The sequence below is a fragment of the Pipra filicauda genome, unplaced genomic scaffold (assembly GCF_003945595.2).
Source record: "Pipra filicauda isolate LSUMZ 115617 unplaced genomic scaffold, ASM394559v2 scaffold185_size1782982_pilon, whole genome shotgun sequence".
Lineage (NCBI taxonomy): Eukaryota > Metazoa > Chordata > Aves > Passeriformes > Pipridae > Pipra > Pipra filicauda.
The window spans coordinates 1,612,850-1,637,436 of NW_024104293.1; the positions used below are offsets into that span (position 1 = coordinate 1,612,850).

The 24,587-nt window shown below is 69.3% G+C and overlaps 4 protein-coding genes across 7 annotated transcripts; 2 read left to right on the forward strand and 2 right to left on the reverse strand.

The window, feature by feature from the left end:
* Positions 1–19: 19 nt before the first annotated feature.
* ITGA7 (integrin subunit alpha 7) lies at positions 20–14,469 on the reverse strand. Of its 4 annotated transcripts, none has more exons than XM_027715926.2 (25): positions 11,179–11,670; positions 9,535–9,662; positions 9,375–9,454; positions 9,034–9,289; positions 8,297–8,428; positions 6,675–6,882; positions 6,277–6,470; positions 5,814–5,902; positions 5,608–5,735; positions 5,113–5,208; positions 4,964–5,025; positions 4,674–4,843; positions 4,354–4,503; positions 3,939–4,051; positions 3,601–3,799; positions 3,263–3,346; positions 3,095–3,174; positions 2,715–2,792; positions 2,531–2,633; positions 2,036–2,203; positions 1,746–1,838; positions 1,356–1,466; positions 1,174–1,272; positions 977–1,099; positions 20–897 (listed from the first exon to the last, which is right to left on the reverse strand). In XM_027715926.2, the coding sequence occupies exons 1-25, from the start codon at positions 11,655–11,657 to the stop codon at positions 715–717; spliced, it is 3,606 nt and encodes a 1,201-aa protein (XP_027571727.2). In that variant the 5' UTR covers positions 11,658–11,670; the 3' UTR covers positions 20–714. The 4 variants fall into 4 exon arrangements, with proteins under 4 accessions (XP_027571727.2, XP_039236039.1, XP_039236041.1 ...); XM_039380105.1 differs by lacking the exons at positions 20–897; positions 977–1,099; positions 11,179–11,670 and adding exons at positions 13,845–13,909; positions 14,014–14,132; positions 14,240–14,469 and having other exon boundaries at positions 1,153–1,272; XM_039380107.1 differs by lacking the exons at positions 20–897; positions 977–1,099; positions 11,179–11,670 and adding exons at positions 13,845–13,906; positions 14,014–14,469 and having other exon boundaries at positions 1,153–1,272.
* An 822-nt stretch (positions 14,470–15,291) lies between these two features.
* BLOC1S1 (biogenesis of lysosomal organelles complex 1 subunit 1) lies at positions 15,292–17,078 on the forward strand. Its single transcript, XM_039380108.1, has 4 exons — positions 15,292–15,397; positions 15,643–15,715; positions 16,156–16,288; positions 16,740–17,078. Exons 1-4 carry the CDS (start codon positions 15,337–15,339, stop codon positions 16,851–16,853), a joined length of 381 nt encoding a protein of 126 aa, XP_039236042.1. The 5' UTR covers positions 15,292–15,336; the 3' UTR covers positions 16,854–17,078.
* Positions 17,079–18,172: 1,094 nt separating this feature from the next.
* On the forward strand, positions 18,173–20,615 carry RDH5 (retinol dehydrogenase 5). The gene is made up of 5 exons (XM_027715923.2): positions 18,173–18,203; positions 18,562–18,882; positions 19,276–19,534; positions 19,613–19,776; positions 20,279–20,615. The coding sequence occupies exons 2-5, from the start codon at positions 18,570–18,572 to the stop codon at positions 20,500–20,502; spliced, it is 960 nt and encodes a 319-aa protein (XP_027571724.2). The 5' UTR covers positions 18,173–18,203; positions 18,562–18,569; the 3' UTR covers positions 20,503–20,615.
* A 354-nt stretch (positions 20,616–20,969) lies between these two features.
* Positions 20,970–24,536, reverse strand: CD63 (CD63 molecule). The gene is made up of 8 exons (XM_027741130.2): positions 24,455–24,536; positions 23,952–24,025; positions 22,656–22,844; positions 21,937–22,011; positions 21,752–21,847; positions 21,541–21,684; positions 21,378–21,461; positions 20,970–21,155 (listed from the first exon to the last, which is right to left on the reverse strand). Exons 2-8 carry the CDS (start codon positions 24,015–24,017, stop codon positions 21,090–21,092), a joined length of 720 nt encoding a protein of 239 aa, XP_027596931.1. The 5' UTR covers positions 24,018–24,025; positions 24,455–24,536; the 3' UTR covers positions 20,970–21,089.
* Positions 24,537–24,587: the final 51 nt, after the last annotated feature.

Genomic DNA, 24,587 nt, shown 5'->3' on the forward strand with positions numbered 1-24,587 from the left:
GTGAAGGACTCAGGCCCGGTGGGGGAACAGCACCTTTTATTGGGGTGAACGTCGCTGTGGGGCCGAGCTGAGCCCGGGGGGTCGAGACCCCGTGTGGGGCCAAACCCTTCATGTGGGGCTGAAGTGACCCCTGGGACCAAACTGACCCTGTGGGGCCAAAGTGCCCCATGGGCCCGATGGCCCCATCCCAGGACAAACATTCCCAGGTGCTCCAGCACAGCCGGTGCCTCACTGGGACCTTCCCAGGGCACAACCAGGGCGAGAAATCCCATGTCCCAGGTTCCATGTCCCAGGCTCTGTGTCCATGTCCATGTCCCCTGTTCCTGCTGCCATCCCCAGAGCACGGCCAGGGCGGACAATCCCGTGTTCCATGTCCTGTGTCCCCTGTTTGTGTCCCATGTTTCATGTCCCATGTTCCATATCCCGAGTTCCATGTCCCGTATCCCATGTCCATGTCCTGTGTCCCATATCCAGTATCCATGTTCCATGTCCATGTCCATATTCCGTGCTTCATATCCTGTGTCCATGTCCCTTATCCCATGTCTGTGTCCGTGTCCCATATCCCATATCGCATATCTCATGTCCATGTCCCATATCCCATATCCTATACCCATGTCCTGTATCCCATATCTGTATCCCATATCCCATGTTCCACACCCCATACCCCGTGTCCGTGCCCCCCGTGCCCACCCCCCATTTCACAGGGGGGGGGGTCTATGCGGAGCTGGGGGTCCCGCGTCCGTCCGGGGGCTCGGCGGGGCTGGCGGCCCATTCCTGCCTCTGGATCGTGCCCATCCTGCCCTCGAGGAGGTGCCGCCGCTGCTCCCGCGGGATCCGCACGGCGTGGTACTGCGGCACGGCCGGGGGGGCACGGCGGGCACGGCGGAAAAACCCCACCTGGGGCACCGGGGGACAGGTCAGGGGACAGGGGGATGGGTCACGGGGGCCGGGGGGGTCAGGGGGATCCGTCCCTCACCTTCCAGAGCCCGAGGACCAGCAGGGCCAGGAGGAGGATCCCGAGCAGCACCGCCAGCGGGACCACCCACCACGGGACCCCCGCCACCGCCAGCCCCGGGTCCAGGTGGATGGACACCGACATCTGGGGGGGCAGGGGGGGTCAGAGGAGTCTAGGGGAGTGAGGGGGCCCCGGGGGGGTCGGGGCAGGGGTCAGACCTGCGTGGTCGCATCTTTGAGCACCAGGTTCTTGCTGGGGGAGGTGACGGAAACCTCGGCACGGACGATCAGTTCCAGCGAGGAGACATCCAGGAATTCCTGGTGGGAACAGGGGGAGTCCGGGCGGGGCTGAGCCCCCTTCCCACCCATCGCTGCCCCCCCGCCCCCCGCAGCCCCGGTACCTCCAGGAAGGTGCCGTTCCAGAGGCGGCCCCGCGCCCGCAGCTCCGAGCGCTCCAGGGTGGGCAGCGGGCACAGGAACGGGCGGCAGCGGGCAGTGCCTCGGGCACAGTCCTGGGGGGACGGGACATCGGGAATGAGGGGAGACCCCGGGAATGGGGGAAGGGGGGTTGTCACACTGCAGCCTGAAACGGGACCCCAGGGTGGGGGGACCCCAGGACTGCATGTGCCAGAGCAGGGGCACCCCGGGAACAGGGGCACCCCAGGGCTGTGCGTGCTGGAATAGGGGCACTCCAGGAAGGGCATCCTCAGAGTGCCCCCCCATTGAACAGGCCCCCCCAAAGCAGGACTCCCCTGAGCAGGGCCCCCCAAAGCGGGTGTTCCCCCACTCACCAGTGTCACGTTCCTCCTCCTCTCTGAGGGTGCTGGGACCCACCAGGACCGGGGGGGGGATGCCTGGGGGGGGTCACCCTGTCCCAGTGGCTCCTGAAGGGGAGTAAAAGGGGGGCAGCAGCGATGCTCGGGCACATCTGGGCACCCCCAGAGACCCCCAGACACCTCTGGACACTCCCAAGGCACCCCCGGGCACTCCTGAGCACCCCTTGGCTGCCCCTGGGCACCCCCATTGGCACCCCCCAGGCACCCCCAAACCCCCCCAGACACCCCCAGCCCTGTGGCCGTACCAGGGCGAGGCGCAGGGGGTTGGCAGAGGGGCTGCAGGGCACGGGGGGGGTGCCCAGTTCCAGGCTCAGGGGGTACAGGAGCCACTTTCCGTTGGGCAGCTCGTGGGGCCAGTGCAGGGTGAGGAAGGCAGAGCCCAGAGTCTTCAGCGCCTGTCCCCTGTGGGACACCTGGAGGGGGCACGAGACCCCCACCCCATGAGTGCCACCCATCCCACAAACACCCTCCACCCCGTCAATGCCACTCACATGGACCCCCCCAGACCCCAAAACACCCCCCACCTCATAAATGCCCCCCCATGGGCCCCCCACCCTAAAGGCACCCCCCCATGGACACCCCCCCAAAAAACCCCCCATTCCAAAATGATCCACCCACATGGACCCCCCGCTCCACAAATACCCCCCACCCCATAAATGCCCCCACATGAAGCCCCCCAGCCCACAGACACCCCCGCCCCACTCCCGGCTCTCCCATGGGGGTCTCGGCGGGGGACTCACCGTGACCTCGAAGCTGACGGCGCTGCCCACCTGGCTCTCCCTGCGCACGGCGCTCTCCCCCCGCACCTCCCCCCCGAAAAACAGCCGGGGGGGCACGGCCACTCTGGGGGGGGACAGACAGGGGTCAAGGGGGTCCCGGAGGGGGCCCCGGGGGGGTCCTGGGGTGGTCTCAACCCCCACTTACCCCGTCACGGAGAGGGGCAGCTCGAGGACCACCCGGGCACGAGCGACCACCGGCTCCAGCCCCGGCTGTTCGCTGATCCTGGGGAGGGGTCGGGGGTCGGGGGGGGCAGCACCCAAACTCCCCCCGTGCCGTGCCCAGAGCCCAGCGCGGGGGGCTGAACTCCCCCAACCCTGCGGATCCAACCCCCAAAGCCCCCGCGGCTTCACCCCAAATCCTGGGGCCGCCGTGCCCTAAATCCTGGGTGCTCCAGCCCCCAGACCCCCCAGGCCTCTGGTCTCCAAACCCCCCTGGGCTCCACCACACCCCCCCCCGGGCTCTCCACACCCCCCCGGGGGTCTCCACACTCCCCCCGGGGGTCTCCACCCCAGCCCCCCGCTCACGTGGACAGCGCGAGCTCCACCGCCAGGTCCGAGGTGTGGATGGTTATTCCTGAGGTGCCGAGGATGAGGAAGAACCGCACCTGGGGCACAGGGGGGGCACAGGGGGGAGCGCTGGGGCCGGGCCAGGGGGCGGGGGGGGCGAGGCATTGGGGAGGGGGCTGCGCCCACCTGTGCTCCGCGTTTCAGGGGGTTCCCCAGCTCACACTCCACCTGGGAGCCGTTCTGGTTGGCGAGGCACAGCACGGGCTTGTCCTGGGGGGCACAGGACTGAGTCCCCCCTGCGGGCACCCCCGGCCCGCCGCACCCCCAGGACCATCACAGCCCACACCCCCAGCCCCCTCCCCACCCCACACCCCCAGCCCCCTCCCCACCCCTCACCCCCAGCCCCCTCCCCATCCTACACCTCCAGCCCCCTCCCCATCCTACACCCCCAGCCCCCTCCACACCCCACACCCCCAGCCCCCTCCCCATCCTACACCCCCGTCCCCCCGCCCCGGGCCCCTCACCCCGAGCCCCCCGCCCTCGTCGGGCCGCAGGGCCGCGTAGGGCAGCTCCGGGGGGAGAGTGGCCGTGAGCTGGGCCTGGTGGGCGTCGTCCCCGTCCCGCTGTGGCTCCGCCGGGTCCGACGGCTCGTTGGTCACCAGGACCTCCAGGGCCACGTCCTTCTGGTCACTCATGGCGAAGATGGCAGTGCCATCCTCGGCCCTGCGGGGGCACAGCCACCGTCCCACACCTCCGGGACCATCCCACACACCCTGGACCCCCAGAACCATCCCACACCCCCAGGACCATCCGCCCCACACCCCCATCCCCTCAGGGTGGGCACTGCCCCCCGGCCCCCCACCTGGGCAGGGGCAGGAACTCGCTGTCACCGCGGCGGGCGCAGAACTGGAAGTGCAGCCGGAGGTTGCTCTGGCAGATCTTGTCATCCCCGCAGCCCTGGCGCAGGAAATGCACCTGGGGGGGCACGGGGGGGCACTCAGGGGGGCTCCGGGGGGGACGGGGCAACCCCAGGGATTGGGGGGACACTGCGGGGGGGGCTCCGGGTGGAATGGGGTGCCCCTGGGGACACAGGGGACAGTGCAGGTGACCCCCGAGTAGAACAGGGCACTCCCTGGGATATGGGGGGGACACTGCAGGTAACCCCCAGGTTGGACTGGGGGACTCTCCAGGTGGCCCCCAGGTGGGACAGGGGTGACACCCCAGGTACCCCTGGGAGGGACAGGCCCCCCAGGCCGGTGGTCCCTGGCAGTGCCCACCTCGGCACGGTGGGTGCTGGGCTGGTGGGGGCTGAGCGCGGGGGAAAGGGGGGGCAGCAGAGCCCCCCGCCCCCCCCGGTGCCCCCCAGGCCCCCGGATCCCATAGGCCAAGGTGACAACGATGGGCCGCAGCTTGTCCCGGATCCCGTCCTGGAGGGACACAAAGAGGAGGAGGAGGAGGACAGAGGGAGGAAGGTCAGGGGTCACTCAGGGACCTGGGAGGTGTTGGCACAGCTGGAGGGGGCCGTGGGGGTGGGACTGAGGAGGGGGACAAGGATGGGGATGCTGAGGATGAGGATGGGGCGAGGCCGAGCACCCACGTGCAGCTGGAAGGTGGGGGTGACGCAGGCCCGGCTGTGCTGCCGGGGCAGCTCCAGGGTCCCGGAGAGCTGGTGCTCGGGGTCTGCGGGGCCACGGCCCAGGAACGACCCCCGGGGGGCTTGGCCACGGCGCCGGCGCTCGGTGTCCACGTCCAGCACGAACTCCAGCTCTGGGGACACAGGGAGGGGTGGCCTCAGGGAGGGGAGGCAGCAGGGATTGGGGGGCCTTGGGGCCGGGGATCCTCGGGGCTGGGACGCTCCCGGGGCCGGGGTCCCTCGGGGGGTCTCACCGAGGCGGGGGCTGTAGCTCGCAGGACTGGCCGTGTAGCTGAAACAGGCTCGGACCTCCACGCTGGGGGGGCACGGGGTCAGACGGGGGGCAGCGGCCCCCTGGGCCCATGCCCAGGGAGGGGGTGCGGGGGGGCTCAGGGACACCCACCAGACGCCCTCCCAGTGGCGGCAGTTGCTCTGCTCCAGGTCGATGGTGGGGGGCAGCAGCGACACGTTCCGGGACACGTGGACCACCGGGCGGGCCCTGCCGGGGGCAAAGGGGATCCCAGAGCGGGCCCCCCCTCCTGAGGGCACCCCCAGCTCTGCAGGGACCCCCAGGGCGGGGGATGCTCTGGGAGGGGTTGAGGGAGCCCTGGGACGGGGGGTCCTTAGGGGTGGGGGTCCTCAGGGATGGAGGGTTCTCAGGGAGGGGGGGATGCCCAGGGATGTGGGGGGTCCTTGGGGATCCAATCCTTGGGACTAGGAGGGTCTGGAGGTGGAGGCAGTGCAGGGTTGGGGACTCCTCAGGAATGGGGGTCCTGGGAGATGGGGAGCTCCAAAGGATTGAGATCCTTGGGAACTGGGGGGCATGCTCAGTCTCGGGGGTCCTCGGGGCCGGGGGCTCCCAGAGGTGGTCCCGGGGGTCCCAGGGATGGGGTCTCACCTGTAGAGCACCACGGTGTCGGACAGGGACCCCACCAGCAGGTCGGGGTACAGGTTCCCATCCACGTCCAGCCCCCCCGACAGGGAATACCCGAAGGTTGGGACCCCCACGGCCTCCCCGTCCAGGACCTGGGGACACCGGTAGGTGACAGGAGACCCCGCGGGGGCCCTGCCGGGGCAGCCCCCTCCCCACCGTCCCCCCCTCACCTGGGCCGGCCTGGCCACGATGCCCAGGGCGCTCCCGTGGTAAATGAACACTTTGCCGGCGCCGTCGAAAGGGGCTCCCACGGCCAGGTCTGGGGGGGCAACGGCAGCTGGGGGGGGCACAGAGCCCTCCCGGGACCCTCTCGGGGGGACAGCCCCCAGTGCCACCATCCCCAGCCCTTGGAGACCCCAACCCCACCCCCTGCACCCCAAACCCTCAAATCCGTCATGGTTGAGGTCCTGGGGCCACCATCCCCAGTTTTTGGGGTATCCAGAGCCCCCCAAATCCCTCACCATCAAAACCGTCCTGTTTGTGTTCCAAAATGGCACCACCCCCAGCCCCTGGGGACCCCAAATTCCCCCAAACCCCCCATCCTCAAATCCATCACGGTCAAAGTCCGCAGTTCCACCATCCTCAGCCCCTGGGGACCCAAAAATCCCCCAAATATCCCCCAAGGCCCCTCACCCTCAAAGCCATCATGGTTGAGGTCCCCGGCCGTGCTCAGGGCGGTGCCGAACATGGACCCCCGGGTGCCGTTGAGCCTCAGGGGGGTCACAGCGTCCCAGAGCCCCCCGGGGTTGATGTAAACATAAACAGCCCCCCCGATCTCCTCCTGGCGCTCAAAGAAGTGGGGGGCCCCCACCACCAGGTCCATCCACCTGAGGGAACACGGGTCTGTCACCTCCTGGGTGACCCCCAAAGTGTCCCGGTGCCCCCAGACACGGCACTGGGATTTTGGGGGATTCAGGGATTGGGGGGTCCTTGGGAACGGGTGGGGTCCTCAGCCTGGGGGCCCTCGGGGATGGAGGGACAGGGGTTGGACTCCGCCCGGGGGGATCTCCCGGGGGTCCCCCCGCGCTCACCCGTCGCTGTTGAGGTCGAGCACGGCCAGGGCGTGCCCGAAGGCCGAGCTGAGCTGCGGCCCGGGCAGCACCGCCTCGGGCACCAGGCGGTTGGCGCTGTCGCGACGCAGGATCACGACAGCCCCGGTGTGGTTGGCGCGGGGGGCGCCGGTGACAAAGCTCAGCCCCCCCCGGCGCGTCAGCCCCGCGCCCGAGTCCACTGAGAACCCTGCGGGGAGCGGGGGAGAGGGTCGGTGCCCACCCGGCCCCCGGAATGCCCGCCCTGTCCGTCCGTCCGTCCGTCCCACCCTCTCTCTCTGCTCGACCCCTCTGGGATCCCCGTGGGAATGGGGGGATTCCCCCGTGGGAATGGGGGGCCCATGTGCCTCAGTGTCCCTGCTTTTCTTGCCTGGGGAGGGCAGGATTTGGGGTCCCACCAACTTGGGTAGGGGGTTGAGCCTTTTGGGGGCGTGGGGGGAGGGACGAGCAGCCCCCCCCAGCATTGCCAGAAGGGAAGGTTTGGGGGGAAAAAGGGCAGATTTTGGGACCAGAGCAGCAGATTTTGGGCTGAGAGAGAAGGGGGAGCCCCTTCCCCACATGCAGCTATTGCAGAGTGCAGCCCCCGCAGCCCCCCACGGCCGCCTGAGCCCCCCCGCAGCCCCCCGAGCCCCCAGCCAGGCTTCAGCCGCCCCCCCAAAACCGTGCACCCCCCCATGCAGAAACATCTCCGGGGGGACAAGCGGGGGGATGGGGGGTGTTGGGGGCCACGCCAGGCTCGGGGATCCCCCCCCAGGGCTCTGTTCCCCCCCCTCGAGCTCTGTCCACCCTCCCCCAGCCTGGCAGTGCCCCCAACACAGCCCGGGCACAGCGACGGGACACAGGACGGGGGGGGGGGGGACAGGAATGGGGGAACAGGGACTGGGGACATGGGAATTGGGGGACAGGGCTGCAGGGACAAGGAATGGGAGGGACAGGGGTGGGAGGTCTGGGGGATGGACACAGGAGGGGTGGGGGTGTGCAGCGGGGGCTGTGGCCACACATGTGCACGGCTGCGTGTGCGGGGGGGGACGTGTGTACAGAGAGAGAGAGAGAGAGGCATGTTTGGGGACATGGATGTGAGGGGGGACAGGGGGATCCCCAGGACTGGGGACAAATGTATGCTGGGGGGACGTGTGTGTTTGGGGGGCACATGTCCAGAATGACACGCGTGCATGGGGACATGTGATAAAGGGGACATGTCTGTACAGGCACACGTTTGTGCACGGTGACACGTGTGTGCACACAGGCTCCCACAGGGCCCCTCAGAGCCTGGGTCTGTCCCCACAGGTGACATGGGTGACACGGCACAGGACACGCTGCAGGGAGGGCACACACGGCACACATATGGCACACACATGGCACACGCGTGGCACAGCCGTGGCACACACGAACCCATGTAGCTATTGTGGGCCACGTCTGGGGCGGCGCCGGGGACCCTCTCGCCGGGCTGGGGGGTCCGGAAGACCCTCTGGTCGGGGGCAGCGCTCTCAATGTTTGTCACAAAGAGCAGCCCTGGGGGTGGGGGGTGGGTGTCAGGGCGGGCACGGGGGGGGCGCAGGGGCCGCGGCAGCCGGGGGGGACCCCCGGGCCGGGCCCCCCCGTACCGAAGTAGCTGTTGGCGGGCACGGGGATGAGCGAGGGGTCCTGGTCCTTCTCCCCCCCCGCTTCGAAGGGACCGGCGTCCGGGCGCAGCAGGTCCAGAGAGCTCTGGTTGAGCTGCTCCACGCGCAGGGTCCCTGCGGGGGCCGGGGTGAGGGGAGACACCACGGGGACCACCGGGGGGACCCCCGGGAACACCACTGGGACCCCCAGGGACCCTTCAGCACCGGCGAGTTCTGGTTGAGATGCTCCGTGCTCAGGGTCCCTGGGGGAGCCCGGGGTGAGGGGGCTGGGCAGGGGACACCAGGGGGACCCTCAGGGACTCCGGGGGACCCCCAGGGATCCCTCATGCTCCGGGGGGCTCTGGTTGAGCTGCTCCACGTGCAGGGTCACCTGCACACGTACGTGCACACCCGACCCACCTGCCCAGGCAGGGGTTGCACTCACACCCCCACGCCCCCCTCCCGGGCAGCCCCTCACCCCTCCCCGGGGCTGTCCGGGCCAACTCCTCACCCTTCCAGTTGTAGGTGCTGGGGGCCCAATGCAGGAACATCCCCCCCCCAGCCCACACACAGCCCCTCACACGGGCAGCCCCTCACCCCTTGACGGGGGGTCTGGGCTGCCCCCTCACCCTTCCAGTTGCACATGCCGGGGGCTCCGAGCAGGAACACCCACCCACACCTCACCCCCCCCTCTCCTGGGCAGCCCCTCGCCCCTCCGGGGGGTTCCCGGCCCTCCTCACCCTTCCAGTTGTAGGTGCCGGGGGCCCCGAGCAGGACGTAGCGGCGGTCGGGGCTGAACGCGGCCGCCAGGCCCTGCTGGCAGGTGCCAAAGCGCTCGTGGCCCTGGGGCCGCCCCTCGCAGAACTTCCACTCGCCGCCGTCCAGCTCGTCCCGCACCCGCAGGTCCTGGCTCAGCACGAAGCACCTCCCGATCACGTCCCGCGTCTCCAGCGGCTGCCGCACCCGGTGCCGCACCTCGTACCGGTGGGCACAGGTCTGGAGGCACCCAGAGGTGTCACGGAGCGCCGGGCCCCCTCCCCTAGGGGTGCCGGTGCCCTCCGCCTCCCGCCCCGGCACCCACCACGATCTTCCCTCCGGCTCCTTGGCTCTTCACGCTCACCCCCAGCCACTGGTTCTCTTTGCTCTCCCGCTGCGGGTCCACTGTGGGCACAGGGGGCAGGGTCAGCCCCGCCGGGAAGCCCCCCAGGACCCCCTGCACCCCCCCGGGGAGCGCAGCTCACCTCCCTCATCGATGGGCACCCGCCAGCAGTCGGAGAGTTCGAGGGTCAGCGGGCAGGCAAAGAGCCCCCCGGTCCGGTTGGCACCTTGGCTGGGCAGCGCCTGCGCCTGGGGGGCCCCCACCAGCAGCCTGGCAGGGCACAGACCCCCGTCAGGTGCCCAGAGCCCCCCCGGAGCACCCCCGGAGCTGTCACACGCCCACATCGATGTCCCCGTGCCCGGGCGGTGCCAGCCCGGCCGAGCAGCTGCTGCCCCGGCACCGTTCCCAGGGCTCGGCCGCAGCTCAGTGCACGGGTGGGTGCGGGGGGGACGCGCACTCGGACCCCCCCACACTCCCCGACTGCCCCACCCGGGACAGCAGCGTTGGGGGCACCCTGACCCCCACCCCGGGGTCCTCGAGGGGTCACACTCCGCGGGACACGTCCGGTGCCACCGGAGGCTCCTCGGTGGCCACGGGGCACCTGCAGCCACCCCCGGCCCGCCCGCCCCGGGGGTGTTGGTGGCCTGGGGACACGGCCGAGCCCCGGGGGGTGGCAGAGAGGCAGAGCCGGTAAAAATAAACTGGAATTCACTCAAAATAACCCCGCAGCAACATGCCCAAAAAAGGAGGGAGGCACAGGGAGGCACCGGGTGCCCCCCGGAGCCAGGCCAGGGCACCCTGCGAGGGGACCGGGGGGCACCGGGAGGACGGGCGGGGACTGCGGGTGCGGGGCCGGTGGGACCGAGCCCAGCGCGGCTCCGCAAACACCCGCAGCGGCCACCGGGAGCCAAAAACCGCCCTCGGCGCCAAGACCGTGGCGCGGGAGGGAGTCGGGTGACAACGGTGACAACGGTGACAACGGCGCCACCGGGGGCACGGGGACGGACGGGAATGGGGGGCTACAAGGGGGCACACGACGGTGACACTGCCCAGAGACCTGCCCGCTCAGGGGCTCTCCGGCGCTGAGACCCCCGGCAGGAGCCCGGGGGCGGCCAGGGGGACATGGGGGGACACGGGGAGCCCCGCGGGCTGTGGGACACGGGGACACGGGGGCTGGGGGACACGAGGACACGGGGGTTGGGGGATACGAGGACAGGGGGGCTGGGGGACACGGGGACAGGGGACACGGGGCCGTGACGGGGGTCTCGGCAGCCGCGGGTGGGCGTTCGCCGCAGCGGCCGCGGGGGAAGCGGCGGTCACGGCCCGGGGGGCCCAGCCGGGGGGGTCCCTCCACACGAGCACCCCGGGGATGCAGCGATGGACCCCCGAACCCCCCCAACACCCCCCCCAGTCCCCGTCCGCGGTTAATGCTGAATAATCCCGGGCCGCGCAGGCGGCGACTCCGCGCCTGTCCCCGTCCCCTCGGAGCTGCAGCGCGGGTGGGTGGGTGGGTCGAACCCCCCGCGAATCCCGAGGACCCCAGCCCCGGTCTCCGGTTCCTCCCGCCCCGGGGCTCCTTCCCTTCCCATTCCCGGGGCTCCTGGGCTCGTCCAGCCCGGGTCCCCTCCCAGAGCCGGGACTCCCGGTCCTGCTTCAGCCCCCCAGTCCCGGGGCTCCAGATCCCCCCCAGTCCCGGGACTTACGGTCCCCCCCATTCCCGGGGTCGGGTGTCCCCACCCCAGGTCTCCGGTCACCCCCTTCCCCGGGGATCGCCCCCCGCACTCACCAGCCCGCCGGTTCGGGGCTGAGCTGCCGGTGCAGTGCCACGGCAGCCCCGAAGAGGCTGCCCCGCTCGCCGTCCTTCAGCACGGGGCTGCCGCCGTCCAGGTTGAAGGCGGCGACCGCGAGCAGCCGCAGGGCGACCCAGGGCAGCCACCGGCACCGGCCCCGGGAGCGGCCCCGGGGACCCTCCATCCCGCCGCCGCCGCGCCCCGGCCCCGCCGCTCCGCCGCCCGCGGGAGGAGCCCGGGCTGTCCCGGGGAGGGGGCTCGGCCCCGGCCCCGCCCGCCCGCGCAGGGGAATCCCCCGGGAGTCCCACCCCGGGATGGGGCTGAGCATCGCGGCACGTGTGGCGGGGACTGCTCTGTATGGCAGGTGCTGCACCCATATGGGACTGATTACACCCATATGGGATTGCCTGCACCCATGGGACAGACTGAACCCCATGTGGGACTGACTGCACCCATGGGACAGACTGCACCCCATGTGGGACTGACTGCACCCATGGGACAGACTGCACCCCATGTGGGACAGACTGAACCCCATGTGGGACTGACTGCACCCATGGGACAGACTGCACCCCATGTGGGACAGACGGAACCCCACAGCACAAAGGCTGAACCCCACAGCACCCATAGCCCCCGCACCCCACACTCTGTCATCAGGGATCCAGTGGGGGTACCCAGTGACCTCCCCCCCCGACAGAGTCCCAGGGGCACTGGGGACCCCCCTGGTGTCCCCCAGCCCCAAATCACTGCTCATTGCTGGGCAGTAGAGGGTTGGGTGGGCAGGAGGGACCCCAAAACTCTGGTACCACTGCCTGCAGTGATACCCCAGTATTGGGGGACACAGCAGAGGGAGGGGGACAGGACAGCCCCTCTGAGGTCCCCTCTCACCTCCATCCTTGGGCTGGGAGAGGAGGAACTCCCTGAACCCCAAAAACAGGAGGAGAGGGCCCCACACCCCCACTCTGAAGGGGCCGGTGCCTGTGGGGGCTCCTGGGGGGACACAGGGGGTGAGCAGTGCCAGGACCCCCAGGAGTGTTCAGGACATGGGGGTCAGCGGTGCCGGGACCCCTGGGAGCAGCTGTGACCCCAGCTTGGCCCCAGGCCCCCCACGGCCGTTTTTGGGGGGGACTGGGGGCTTTGTCATATTTTCCAGCTCCCTGGCTATTTTTATCCGCTCTCCAAAAGCCTTAGGAGATATTTGGGAGCTGCCAGGGCCGTGTGAATGAGCTCCAGCACCGCTGGAAGCACCCCCAGCTCCTCCTCCCCACCTTTGGGGGGCACCAGAGCAGGCCCAGGAGGGTCCATGCCCCCCATTTTCCCCTCCCAGACACCCCCCATTCTTCCCACTTTCCAGCCCAAATCCCTTCCCGGACGTGGGAACAGCCTGGGAGCAGAGGACGGGAATAGACCCATTCCCAGGGGGCTGCTTGGCCTCCCGCCCCCCCGGGGGGCTCCCCAGGGAGGAGGATCTGCTGGATAACCAGGAAGGACATCGGGAAGATGGATAAACCAGGATTCCAGGTGGTGATGGCACAGAGGAGACCCCAAAATCTGCTCCTGGGAGTAACAACCCAAACCTTGGAGGAATGAGCTTCCAAGGCTCCAAATCCAGGTTGTTTTCCCTCAAAATGAGCCGAACCTGAGCTCTGGGATGGACCCTTGGGGCTCCCCCCCCTCCTGGAGATGTGCTGGAGGCAGCAGCTGCTCCTGATTAGCACCCAGGGATCCTTTGGGATGGGGATTTCCAAGCCCAAAACTGTCCCGTGACCTCGTCCCACCTCAGCACCCCCGTACACGGAGCCTCCATCCCCTCTGTCCCCTCTGTCTCATCTCCAGGGGGTTCTTTCTGGGACAAGCGTCCCAAAAAGTGGAGGGATGTGCACATGGAGCATGAGCGTTCTCATGGCCGGGGGGGGGTCAGAATCAGGTATCAGGAGGAGAAAACTCCTTGTTGGGAGATTCCCTTCGCTCTGATTCTGACTGGGACGGGAGCTCCGAGCTCCCTGAACCCGCAGCCCCATCCCAGCGGCTGCCGGTGGCTCCGGGGGGGCCGCGGGGCTGATCCCCCCCCGCACGGAGAGGGCAAGTGGGGCCGGACTGATCCCGCTCCCACGGCCCCGGCTGGGAAGGGATCGGGAGCTCCGAGTGGGCGACGGGGAAGCGCTTCCCGGGGAGCGGAGGTGGGAGCGGCGCTGGGGCGGGGCAGGGACGGGAGGGAAGGAGGGAGGGAAACGCTCTGTGAACTCCGGGGAGGGCTGGATGGGATCCCGAAATCCGGGATACCCCCGGAGCACCGTCCACGGGCGGGGGGAGGGACGGGAGCAGCTCCCCATCAGCACATTGGCGACGGGATGAGCGCCTGGAGAGGTGTCACCCCCGCGGCACCTGGGCGAGGGTCACGTCACCTGCGAGGCCCCCACCGGGCACTGACCTCCCGTTCCTGCGGAAGGCGGGGCAGGAATTGCCGGGAATGGCCGTCCCTGCCCACTCCAAACCCCGCCGGGACCCTCCCGGAGCCAATCCCGGGATGGGGGGGGGCAGAGGAATGCCGACAGCCCCCCCCCCAATCCCAAAACACTCCTTGGCTCCCAGGGCCCCCGGGATCGATACCGGAGCCGCTCCCGGGGCTCGGAGGGGCTGGAACCGGAGTCGGGGTTATTTTTACCCTCCGGGGTTTATCTCCGGCCACGTTTCGCACTCGGGTTCTGCGGGAATTCCGCCAGGTCCCTGCTGGGAGAACTGGGAGTGACTGGGAGCGGCACCGCGGGGCCACTGCGGGGAGGCGGAACCGGGAGCTGGAGGGCCCTGAGCCCCCTCCCCACTTTGATCCTCACCTTCCTCATCCTCCCTCCCCAGCGCGAGGGAATGATGAATCTTCCTCATCCTCCTCATCCTCTGGGGCTGCTGAACCCCGGGGTTTGTGCCTTCCTCATCCTCCCTCCCCGTGCCCAGCCTGAGGGAACAACAGGATCCTCCTCGTCATCATCCCCCAGTTCTGGGGCTCCCGAATCCTTCTGCCTTCCTCCTCCTCCCTCTCCCTGCCCAAGGTGATGGAATGACCTTCCTCCCGCTCCTCCTCCTCCCCCCGGCTCCCGGGGTGACCCCAACGGTTCTTTTGGCAGCCCCCAGTCCCGGCTCTCCCGAGGGAATTCCAGGAGCACTTTCTTGACGGTGGCTCCGGCTCCAGTCCCTCCCTGAGCGGGACAATTCCCGAGGATTCAGGGCCGGGAAGGGGGTGGCAGGGCGGGAATTCCCACTTGGGAACACCTAGGGGGGAAAAGGGGGGGGTTAAGAGTCATTCCAGCAGCCTCTGGAGTGCAGGACCCTACAGACAGACCCCCCTCAATCCCCCCCCAAATCCCCCATCCTCCATACAGACCCCTTATAGTCCCCCCAGCCCCCCATCCAGGCCCCACAGACCCATACAGTCCCCTACAGACCACTACAGACCCTATACAGTCCCCTATAGACCCCCTACAGTCCCCTATAGACCCCCTACAGACCCCTATAGACCCCATACAGTCCCCTATAGACCCCATACAGTCCCATACAGTCCCCTACAGTCCCCTATAGATCCCTTATAGTCCCCTATAGATCCCATACAGTCCCATACAGTCCCATACAGTCCCCTATAGACCCCATACAGTCCCCTATAGACCCCATACAGTCCCCTACAGTCCCCTACAGACCCCATACAGTCCCCTATAGACCCCATACAGACCCCTATAGATCCCATACAGTCCCCTATAGACCCCATACAGCCCCATACAGTCCCCTATAGACCCCATACAGTCCCCTACAGTCCCCTATAGACCCCATACAGTCCCCTACAGACCCCATACAGTCCCCTATAGACCCCATACAGACCCCTATAGATCCCATACAGTCCCCTATAGACCCCATACAGTCCCCTATAGACCCCATACAGTCCCCTACAGTCCCCCTACAGTCCCCTAAGACACTACAGTCCCCTATAGACCCCATACAGTCCCCTATAGACCCCATACAGTCCCATACAGACCCCTATAGACCCCATACAGTCCCCTATAGGTCCCTCCCTCGCCCCCCAAAACCCCCGGTCACGTGTCCCCGCGCGCCGTGTCACGTGCCAATTCGGGAGTCACGTGTCGGTGACGTCACGGTCACGTGCCCCCGCCATGCTGTCGCGGCCGCTGAAGGAGCACCAGGCCCGGCAGAGCGAGCGGCGCGAGCTGCAGGGTGGAACCCCCCCCGGGCACCATGGCGACCGCGACCGCCCCCGCCCGCCATTGGCTGCGGGACCTGCCGCTCACCGCGGGCCGGCGCCCCATTGGTTGGCGCGGCTGTCCGTCACGGAGGGGAGCGGGAGGGCAGTGATGTCAGGATGACGTCAGGCGCGTACATGTGACGTCACGGAGTTGGGGACCCCGCTTGCCCTCACGGCCCTGTGTGTGTTTGTATGTGACCCCCCCGTCCCCACACAGAGCGGCGCCGAATGGACGCGATCGCGGCCGCCACGCGCCTCAAAGAGGCCCTGGTCGATCACCTCAACGTGGGGTGAGCCCACTACCCCCCGACCCGGACTGGGGACACCTTTCCGTGGGCCCCCGGGTCCTCAACCGCCCCGGGGACCCCCATACCACGGCGGGGAACCCCAGGACCCCGACCGAGGACCCCTGGAACCCAAACCACAGCAGGGGACCCCCAAACCCCCTCTGATGACTCCCTGAGCCCCAAACCCATGCCTGGCGACCCCCGAGCCCCGCAGACCCCCCTTCCCAGGGACCCACAGAAACCCCAAGCCCCCAGCTGGGGACCCACCTAGGACCCCCCGCCCACTCACCCCTTCCCCCCCAAAACACCTGCCCAACAAAACCCCCGCCCCTCCCAACCCCTCCCCACCCCTCCCCAGCTCTTTGTCCCTTTTTCGGGGCTCCCCCTGCCCTGGGGGGTGTCAGGGCAGGACCCCACGGCCCAGCCCCTCCCGTGCCCCCCAGGGTGGCCCAGGCCTATGTGAACCAGCGCAAACTGGACCAGGAGGTGAAGACCCTGCAGGTGCAGGCGGCCCAGTTTGCCCGGCAGACGGGGCACTGGATCTCCATGGTGGAGAACTTCAACCAGGCCCTCAAGGTGGGGGGCCCCTCTCCAAAATCCACAGCCCTTGGGGGGGATCCCACCCCTGACCCGCCACGGGGGGTGTCACTCTGGGACACCTCTGGGACTGAGTTGGGGCACTGGGCAATAAGGGGAGGGGGCACTGAGGGGGAGGGGAGGGCCCCCTGTGGTCTCTGGGGGGGGGGCAGCCCCCAGACCCTTGGGTTTGTGCTGGAGTGGGTGGGCAGCACCCAGGGGTCTTGGGCAGCATCAAGGGGGGCCTGGGTGGCATCCAGAGGTCCCAGCAGAATCCAGAGGGTCTCGGGGAGCACCCAGGGGGTCCCAGCAGCCCCATGGGGCTGCATCTGCCAGAGGGAGGGACAGAGACCCCCCAAATCCCTGCGAGCCCTCCCTCCACCATGGGACCCCCCCCAAATCCCTGGGCCCCCGTGGGACCCCCCCAGACCCCCAGGACCCCGTCCCGCAGGAGATCGGTGACGTGGAGAACTGGGCGCGGAGCATCGAGATGGACATGAGGACCATCGCCACCGCCCTCGAGTACGTCTACAAGGGGCAGCTCCAGCCCTCCTCCTGCTCCTGAGGGACCCCCGGGACCCCTGGGACCCCCAGCACCGCGGCTGCTCCCGGCACAGGACGGGGGTCCTGCAGCAGCAGCTCCTGGAGCGTCCCCGGGACCCCCCACCCTGGGAGTGGGTGGAATAAAGTGTGGGGAGCTCGGGGAGGGGGGGCTGGGCCAGGCACCGGCAGGACCCTGGTACAGCCCCCCCGGGCCCCCCTAAGCCCCCTCATCCTCCTTAGTGCTTAACTCGGCTCTGAGGCTCCTTTTTCCCTGGGACAAAGGGCCCGTTCTGGGCTCTAAATCCCCCCGGGGGAGGCTCCGGGTGATGCCCCCCCTATTTCCCAGGGCTGGGAGGGCCCTAATCCCCCGAGGGAGGGGGCGATGCCCCCCCATCCCCCGGGCTGGGAGGGGGCCCCAGGGGTCTCTGTGTTCTCTGGGCAGGGTCTCCTCCATGGGGAGGGTCCCCCAACAAGGTGAGGGGGTCTCCCAGCACCCCCAGAGGTGCCCAAGCCCCCCCTTCCCTGGAGCATCGCGGGGGGGGAGCTCAGCCCCCCGAGACCTTTGGCCGTGCTGGGCACAGGGAGGAGTGGCCACGTCCCCCCCCCGCTCTCACGGGACCCCCCCACCTCACTCGGCCCCAGCGCCGTGGCCAGAGCAGCGCCTGGAGCCCTCTGCCCTCAGGAGGTAGGTGGGGACCCCCCTCTGCGCCCCGACCCATGGGGGTCTCCTGCGGGGCTTCTGCCCAGAGAGGGGGTTCTGCCCCAGGGCCGGGTGAGGGGAGTTTGTCCAGTTTGTCCTGCCCACCCCCCCAGCTCTGGAGGTGCAGGACAGACCCCGGGTGTCCCCCCACCCTTCGGTGTCCCCCCCAAACCTGAAAGTGGGGAGCAATGGGGGTCCTGACACCTACCAAGCCCCCCCAGATGGGGCTTCTGGAGGGGGGCATGCCCTCCCCCCGGCACAGGGCAGACCCTGACTGTCCTCCCCCCTTTAGTGACCCCCCCAAACCCGAGGGTGGGAATGGGGGTCCCTCCCACCCCACCAGGTCCATGACCCCCAACCAGCAACGGAGGGTCCCGACACCCCCAAAACCCCTCAGACGGGGCTCCTGCACGGGGGCACGGCCCCCCCAGGGCTCCCTCCCCGCGAGGGGCGGGTGTGGGGGCAGGTGGGTCGGGGGTCCCAGACCCCACGGTGCAGGCCCCCTCCCCGCATGCCCCGGGGGTCAGAGGGCCCCGGGGGTCGCTCCTGCTGCGGGAGGGGCCGCGGCGGGACCTCCCGGAGCCGCCCCGGCGCTGGGTCCGGCCCCGGCGGTGACGCACGGCCGGTTAATCCGGGCTCGGCCGCCCGCGGGCCCGGCCTGGCCGCGGGGAGGTGGGTCAGGGGCCGGGGGGGGGGCTCGGGGGGGGCCGGGGGCACCAAACACCACCCCGGGGGGACAGGGACGGCCCTGGGGTCACCTGTGTGCCCAAAGCACCTGGGCACTGAGTGCCCCCCTTTGCCCACCCCCCACCTGAGGGGGACCAGACCCCCGGGGGGGCAGGGGGGTGTCCCCACGTGAGGGGTGAGGGGTCGGGGCTCCACTTGGGGTGCAGGGGAGTCCTGGCAGGGGTCCCACAGCCCCCCCTCCCCAGAGGCCGGTGGCACCGGGGCAGGGTGGGGGTCCAGCCGAGCTCCACCCGGGCTGCAGGGGGGTCCTGGTGGGGGTCCCACAGCCCCCCCCGCCCCGCAGGCCCCCCCATGTGGCTGTACGTGGTGCTGGCTGCCCTGGCCTGGGCGCTGGGCTGGCCCGTGCGAGACCACCGGACCCTGCCCTCGGTGAAGGACAAGCACGTTTTCATCACGGGCTGTGACAGCGGCTTTGGCAACCTCCTGGCCCGGCGGCTCAGCCGGAGGGGCTACCGAGTGCTCGCCGCCTGCCTGACCCCGCACGGCGCCGAGAGCCTCCAGAGGAGCTGCGGGGGCCACCTCAGGACCACCCTGCTGGACGTGACCCGCTCCGACAGCATCCGCAGGGCCGGGGAGTGGGTGAGGGCAGAGGTGGGAGAGAAAGGTGAGGGCAAGGGGGGCACGCAAGGGGGGCACGGGGGATATGGGGGGACGAGGACCTGGGGAGGGGCTGTGGGGCAGGATTAGGGGTCCCTCACAAGGATGGAACATGGGGGGCGTGTCCCACCAGGGCATCCTAAGGTGAAGGGCGGTGGGGCTGTGGGGAGCCCCAGAGAGGGGCTACAGGATGGGGGGTCCCAGCAGGGACAGCCGTGGGGCAGGACAGAGGGGAGGGTCCTGCCAAGGCACCTCGGAGACAGGACGGGGGTCCTGAGGGAGGCACAGGGACACGGAGGGAGGGTCCCACAAGGGCACACTGGGGGTGGGGTGGGGGTCCCAGGGGAGGTGCCCTGGGGCAGGGCCGTGGCAGGGGGACCTCACCCCGTGCCCTCCACAGGCCTGTTCGGGCTGGTGAACAACGCGGGGGTGGCCAACCCGATCGGCCCCACGGAGTGGATGGACATCGAGGACTATCGGCGGGTCATGGCCGTCAACACCTTCGGGGCCATCGAGGTGACGCTGCAGCTGCTGCCGCTGCTCAAACGGGCGCGGGGCCGGGTGGTCAACACGTCCAGTGTCCTGGGCCGGATCTCGGCCAACGGCGGCGGCTACTGCATGTCCAAGTACTGCGTCGAGGCCTTCTCTGACAGCCTGCGGTGCGTGCCAGGCCCCACCCGCCCCTGACCCCTCCCTATGGGGTCCTGGAGCCCCCCTGACCCGCCCATGCCCCCCAGGAGGGACATGTACCACTTCGGGGTCAAGGTGAGCATCGTCGAGCCCGGGTTTTTCAAGACGGCCGTGACCAACCTCGAGGTCCTCGAGGCATCGCTGCAGCAGCTCTGGGAGCGCCTGGCACCTGAGACACGGCTGAGCTACGGGGAGGACTTCTTCCAAAAATGTGGGTGGGGTGGACTTCTTTCAAAAATGGGAGGGGATGGGGGGCTTCCAAAACTGTGAGGGGGGGGGGCTTCTATAAGTGTGAGTGGGCAGGAGGGCTCTGCCTCAGTTTCCCTCCTCCCGAACCCTCTTTTCCCTCATCCCCCTGAGCTTCCTCAGTTCCCTTCCACACCACCCCCTTTCCTGCATCCTTTGCACCCACACGGTGCTACACCAGGCGTACCAGCTCATCTCTGCCTCAGTTCCCCCTTTCCTGACCCTCCTTTTTCACACCCCCCCAGACCTCAAGGTGCAGCATCTCACTCCTGCCTCAGTTTCCCCTCACCTACATCCACTTTTCCTGTATCCCTGACACCTCAAGGTGCAACAGCTCATCTCTGCCTCGGTTCCCCCACTCTCCCTTCCCACTTCACCTTGACCTCAAGGTGCAGAAAGTCACCGCTGCCTGTGTCCCCCTCCCTGAACCCCCTTCCCCCCACCTGATGCCCCCTTTTCCCCCCCAGACCTGAAGGTGCAGAGGTTCATCATGACCCTGATGTGTGACGGGGACCTGACCAAGGTCACGGGGTGCATCGAACACGCGCTGGGGGCGCGACACCCCCGGACCCGCTACAGCGCGGGCTGGGACGCGAAGCTGCTCTGGCTCCCGGCCTCCTACCTGCCCTCCTGCGTCGTGGACCTGGTCCTGGCCACCATCCTGCCCAAGCCGGCCCACCGTGTCCGTTAGACCGCCCCCAGACCCCCCCCGGGGGCGGTGAGACCCCCAAAATGTGGTGAATAAACCCCCCGGCCTGACCCCTCCCTGCTCGGGGGCTGCTGGGGGCTGTTGGCACTCGGGAATTTGGGGACACTGAGGTTACACATGGGGCTTTGGGGACATTGAGGTGGCACTCAGGGACTGTTGGGGACATTGAGGTGGCCTACAGAGCCCCCAGACCCCCACAAGAGCTGTGAGACCCCCCAAGGGTGGTGAATAAGCCCCCCAGCCTGACCCCAGCCTGCTCAGGGATTGCTGGGGACATCACAGTGACACGTGGGAACTTGGGGACATTGAGAAAGCACACGAGGATTTGGGGACACTGACATGGCCCCCACCCAGGAAGGTCCTTGTCCCACCCCCGAGGGACCCCCACGCCCCCCACTCCCGGGGGGCACACTCAGCTCTACAGAAGTTTTTTCTCTTTATTTCCACACCCAGGGACACCTCCCGGCCCTGAGGGACCCCCGGGGGGAGCTGGCACGTGGACCCTGCCCCAGCAGAGCCGAGGGGGACCCCCCCAGGACCCCGGAGCCCCCCTAGGGGTGTCGGGGTGGCTACATGACCTCGTAGCCGCTGCGGATGCCCCTCATGAGGCAGCAGGCAAAGATGATGCCCAGGATCTGGGGAGGAAAAAAGGGGGTCAGTCCCACATGGGGGGGGTTGTTTCAGCCCCATCGGCCCCACACTGAGGGGGGGAGTCAGTCCCACTCCAGAGGGGTCAGGGGGACAGTCCCACAGCGGGGTGTTGGGAGGGGTCAGCCCTGTCAGCCCCACATTGCAGGGGTTCAGCCCCACACCAAGGCGTCAGTCCCACACTGGGGGGGCTCAGCCCCACATCCCACCTCGAAGAAGGCGATGCCCAGAGCCACCGCAGCCACGACCAGGATGTTCTTCTTCATCCACGCCTCGATGCTCTCCTGGCAGCCCTGGGGGGGGACAGGGGGGTTCAGGGGGTGCAGGACCCCCCCCGGGGCATGGCAGGGGGGTCTGGGAGGGGGGTCTCACCTTCTCATAGACGGTCTCAGGGCTGGGGTGGACGTTGCAGGTGGTGGTGTTGACGCGGCAGCACGACCTGGGCACGGTGTCGTTGGCCTGGAACTGTTTGATGTTGGCCCAGTCCGTGTAGTTGTTGGCCCCGCAGCACTTGAACTGAGAGGAGGAAGGGGGGGGTCAGGGGGGCCCGGATGCCCCCCCGCGCCCCCACCCCGATACTCACGTCCCTCTGGAGCTCGTCCAGCGCTTCGGTCAATGCCGGGTCCTCCTCGTACTTGTTCATGGCCTCCTGCAGCCCCTCCTTCAGCACCGACCTCACCTGGGGGGGCGGGGGGGTCACACCGGGGCCAGGGGGTCCCTGGGACCCCGGGGGAGGGGGGGCTGTGTCCCTGTCCCACGTGTCCCCACCTTGTCCTTGAAGACGTATCCGGCGATGGCGGCGGCGATTTCCACCAGGAAGATGATGCTGAGCAGGACGGCAAACTGGGGGGGCACGGGGGGGTCAGGGGGTCCCCGGGGGGTCACAATGGGGGGGGGGTTCATGGGGGCTGAGTGGAGGTTGTAGTGGCAGGGTCAGGTGAGGGCTCAGAGTGAGGGAGGGTCATGATGGGGGTTACAGGGAGAGTTTAGGAGGGTCGGGTATTTTGGGGGGGTCCCAGTGTGGGGGGGTCACGGTGGCAGTTAGTGAGGGGTTATGGGGAGGGTTCACAGTGAAGGGGTGAGTTGAGGGGGTCACTAGAGGGGCTGCGGTAGGGGGGTCACACTGGGGGATGGTCACAGTGAAAGGGTGGGGGGGTCACGGGCGGTTATGGTGAGGGGGTCACAGTGTGGGATGGTCACAGTGAAAGGGGGGGGTCACGGGGGGGTTATGGTGAGGGGGTCACAGTGTGGGATGGTCACAGTGAAAGGGGAGGGTCACGGGGGGGTTATGGTGAGGGGGTCACAGTGTGGGATGGTCACATGTGGGTGTCCCTGGGGGGGTTGGATGGGGGTGTCCCTGGGGGGGGTTGGATGGGGGTGTCCCTGGGGGGGGTTGGATGGGGGTGTCCCTGGGGGGTTGGATGGGGGTGTCCCTGGAGGGGGTTGGATGGGGGTGTCCCGGGGGCCCAGCAGGGTTTCCCCCTCACCGTGGTGACCATGCAGTAACTCTCCTTCCAGGCGCCGCAGCAGCCGAAGAAGGAGATGAAGAAGATGATGACGCCCAGGACCAGGATGGCCACGGGGGTCCCGGCCGAGGAGCCACTGCTGACCACCAGGGCCTTACCCAGGGCCACCTGGGCGTAGATGCCGATGGCGATCAGGGCCACGCCGCACACCTGGGGGGCACAGAGGGGGGGCAGAGAGCGTTGGGGCACAGCCGGGACCCCCCCGGGACCCCCCCGAGCCACCAGGGCGGGGGGGCACCCGCAGCCTCTCTGGAGCTTGGCTTCACACCGGGGACCCCCTTCCTGGGGGCCGTGGGAGGTTTCTCTCCCAGCACAGCCCCCCCGCGGTGGGAGGGGGCACGGGGGGGCACCGCTGGCCCCACGAGTGCCGGAAAGTCCAGGAAGTCCGGCCTTCCGGCCACGCGAGGCCTCGGAGGGGGAATCTGGCACCGGCTCCCTGCCCTGGGGGTCCCTGTGGATCGGGGGTGCCGGTGGGGGGGGAGTTTATCCCACCAGGAAACGCCAGCAGCCCCCTCCCACAGGAGCTGGGACACCTCGCCCCTGCCCGGCTGTGGGGTCTATTCCCCCCCATTTCCAAGCCCCCCGCAAGGGTGGGACCCCCGCCACGCTTCCCCCGTGTCCCGGGGGCGGCCGTTCCCCCCCGTGCCGTGCCCTGTTTGCTCGCGGGGCGTGGGCTCGGCCGCCGCTGCACAAACACGGGGGGGGGGGGCTGGCGCCGTGTCCTGCCGTGTCACCGTGTCCCCCCCGCCTCCCCCGGCCCTCGAGGGGTGACTCAGCCCGGCAGGATTAGGGTGGGGACAAGTGACTCCCTGCGTGGGGGGGCGAGAGAGCGGCCGGGAAGGGGCCCGTGACCCCCCCAGCCCCCATCTCCCGCTGCGGCCGTTGGGCTCTCGCGCCTCTTTCCTCACCCCGACTTCCCCAAACCCGCGCCCCGCTTATCGGGGGACCCCAGGCAGGGGGGGGTCCCCCCACACCCCCACGCGGGGTCCCCACCGTGACCGCAGGGCCGGGCTCCCCTCGTTAACCCTGGAACCGACGGATGGGACATGGGGCTGCAGAGACCCAGAGCAGGCACAGGGGTCCCTTCCTGCCCCCCCAGGACCACCCCCACGGCAGCAGGACACTCCCCCCCGTCCCCGTGACCCCCAACTCAGGGTCTGAGGGATGTGGGGAGGGGGGGGCTGGGTCCCCCTACCGGGTTCTGCCGGCCCCGGGACCCCCCTCGGTCCCTCCGGTGCCCCCCGGCCCCGCACTTACCCAGAAGATGAAGTTGAAGAAGAAGACCAGGAACTTCACGCATTTCATGCCCCCCTCGACCGCCATGGCCCGTCCTGGGGGAGCCGCCGCTCAGCACCGGCCCCGGCCCCGCGCCCGGGCCCACCCCCGCTCCCGTTCACCGGCCCGAGACCCCCAGTCCCGATCCCGGGGACCGAGCCCCGGTGTCCCGGCACCGCTCCCGCCCTGGTCCCGGTGCTCCCGGAATTCCTGGTGCCGCCGCCCCCGCTCCCGGAGTTCCCGGGGCTGCTCCTCAACCCCTGCCGGTGCCGCTGGTCCCGGTCCCGCTCCCCACCCCGGCCCGGGGCTCCCGAAGTTCCCGGTGCCGCTCCCCCCACAGCCCAGGAGCCTCAGCGAGTTCCCGGTGGTCCCGGTGCCGCTCCCCCGCCGCTCCCGGTGCTCCCAATACCGCTCTTCCCCCCGTTCCCGCTGGTCCCGGTGCCGCTCCCCGCCCCGTTCCCGGTGGTCCCGGTACCGCTCCCCACCCGGTCCCGGTGCTCCCGGCGCTCCCGGTCCCGCTCCCCGCCGTCCTTCCCGAGCGCTCCCCGATCATGTGACGGGCCCGGGGGAGTCAACAGGACCCCGGGCCCGCCCCGGCACCGCCCCGGGCCCGCCCCG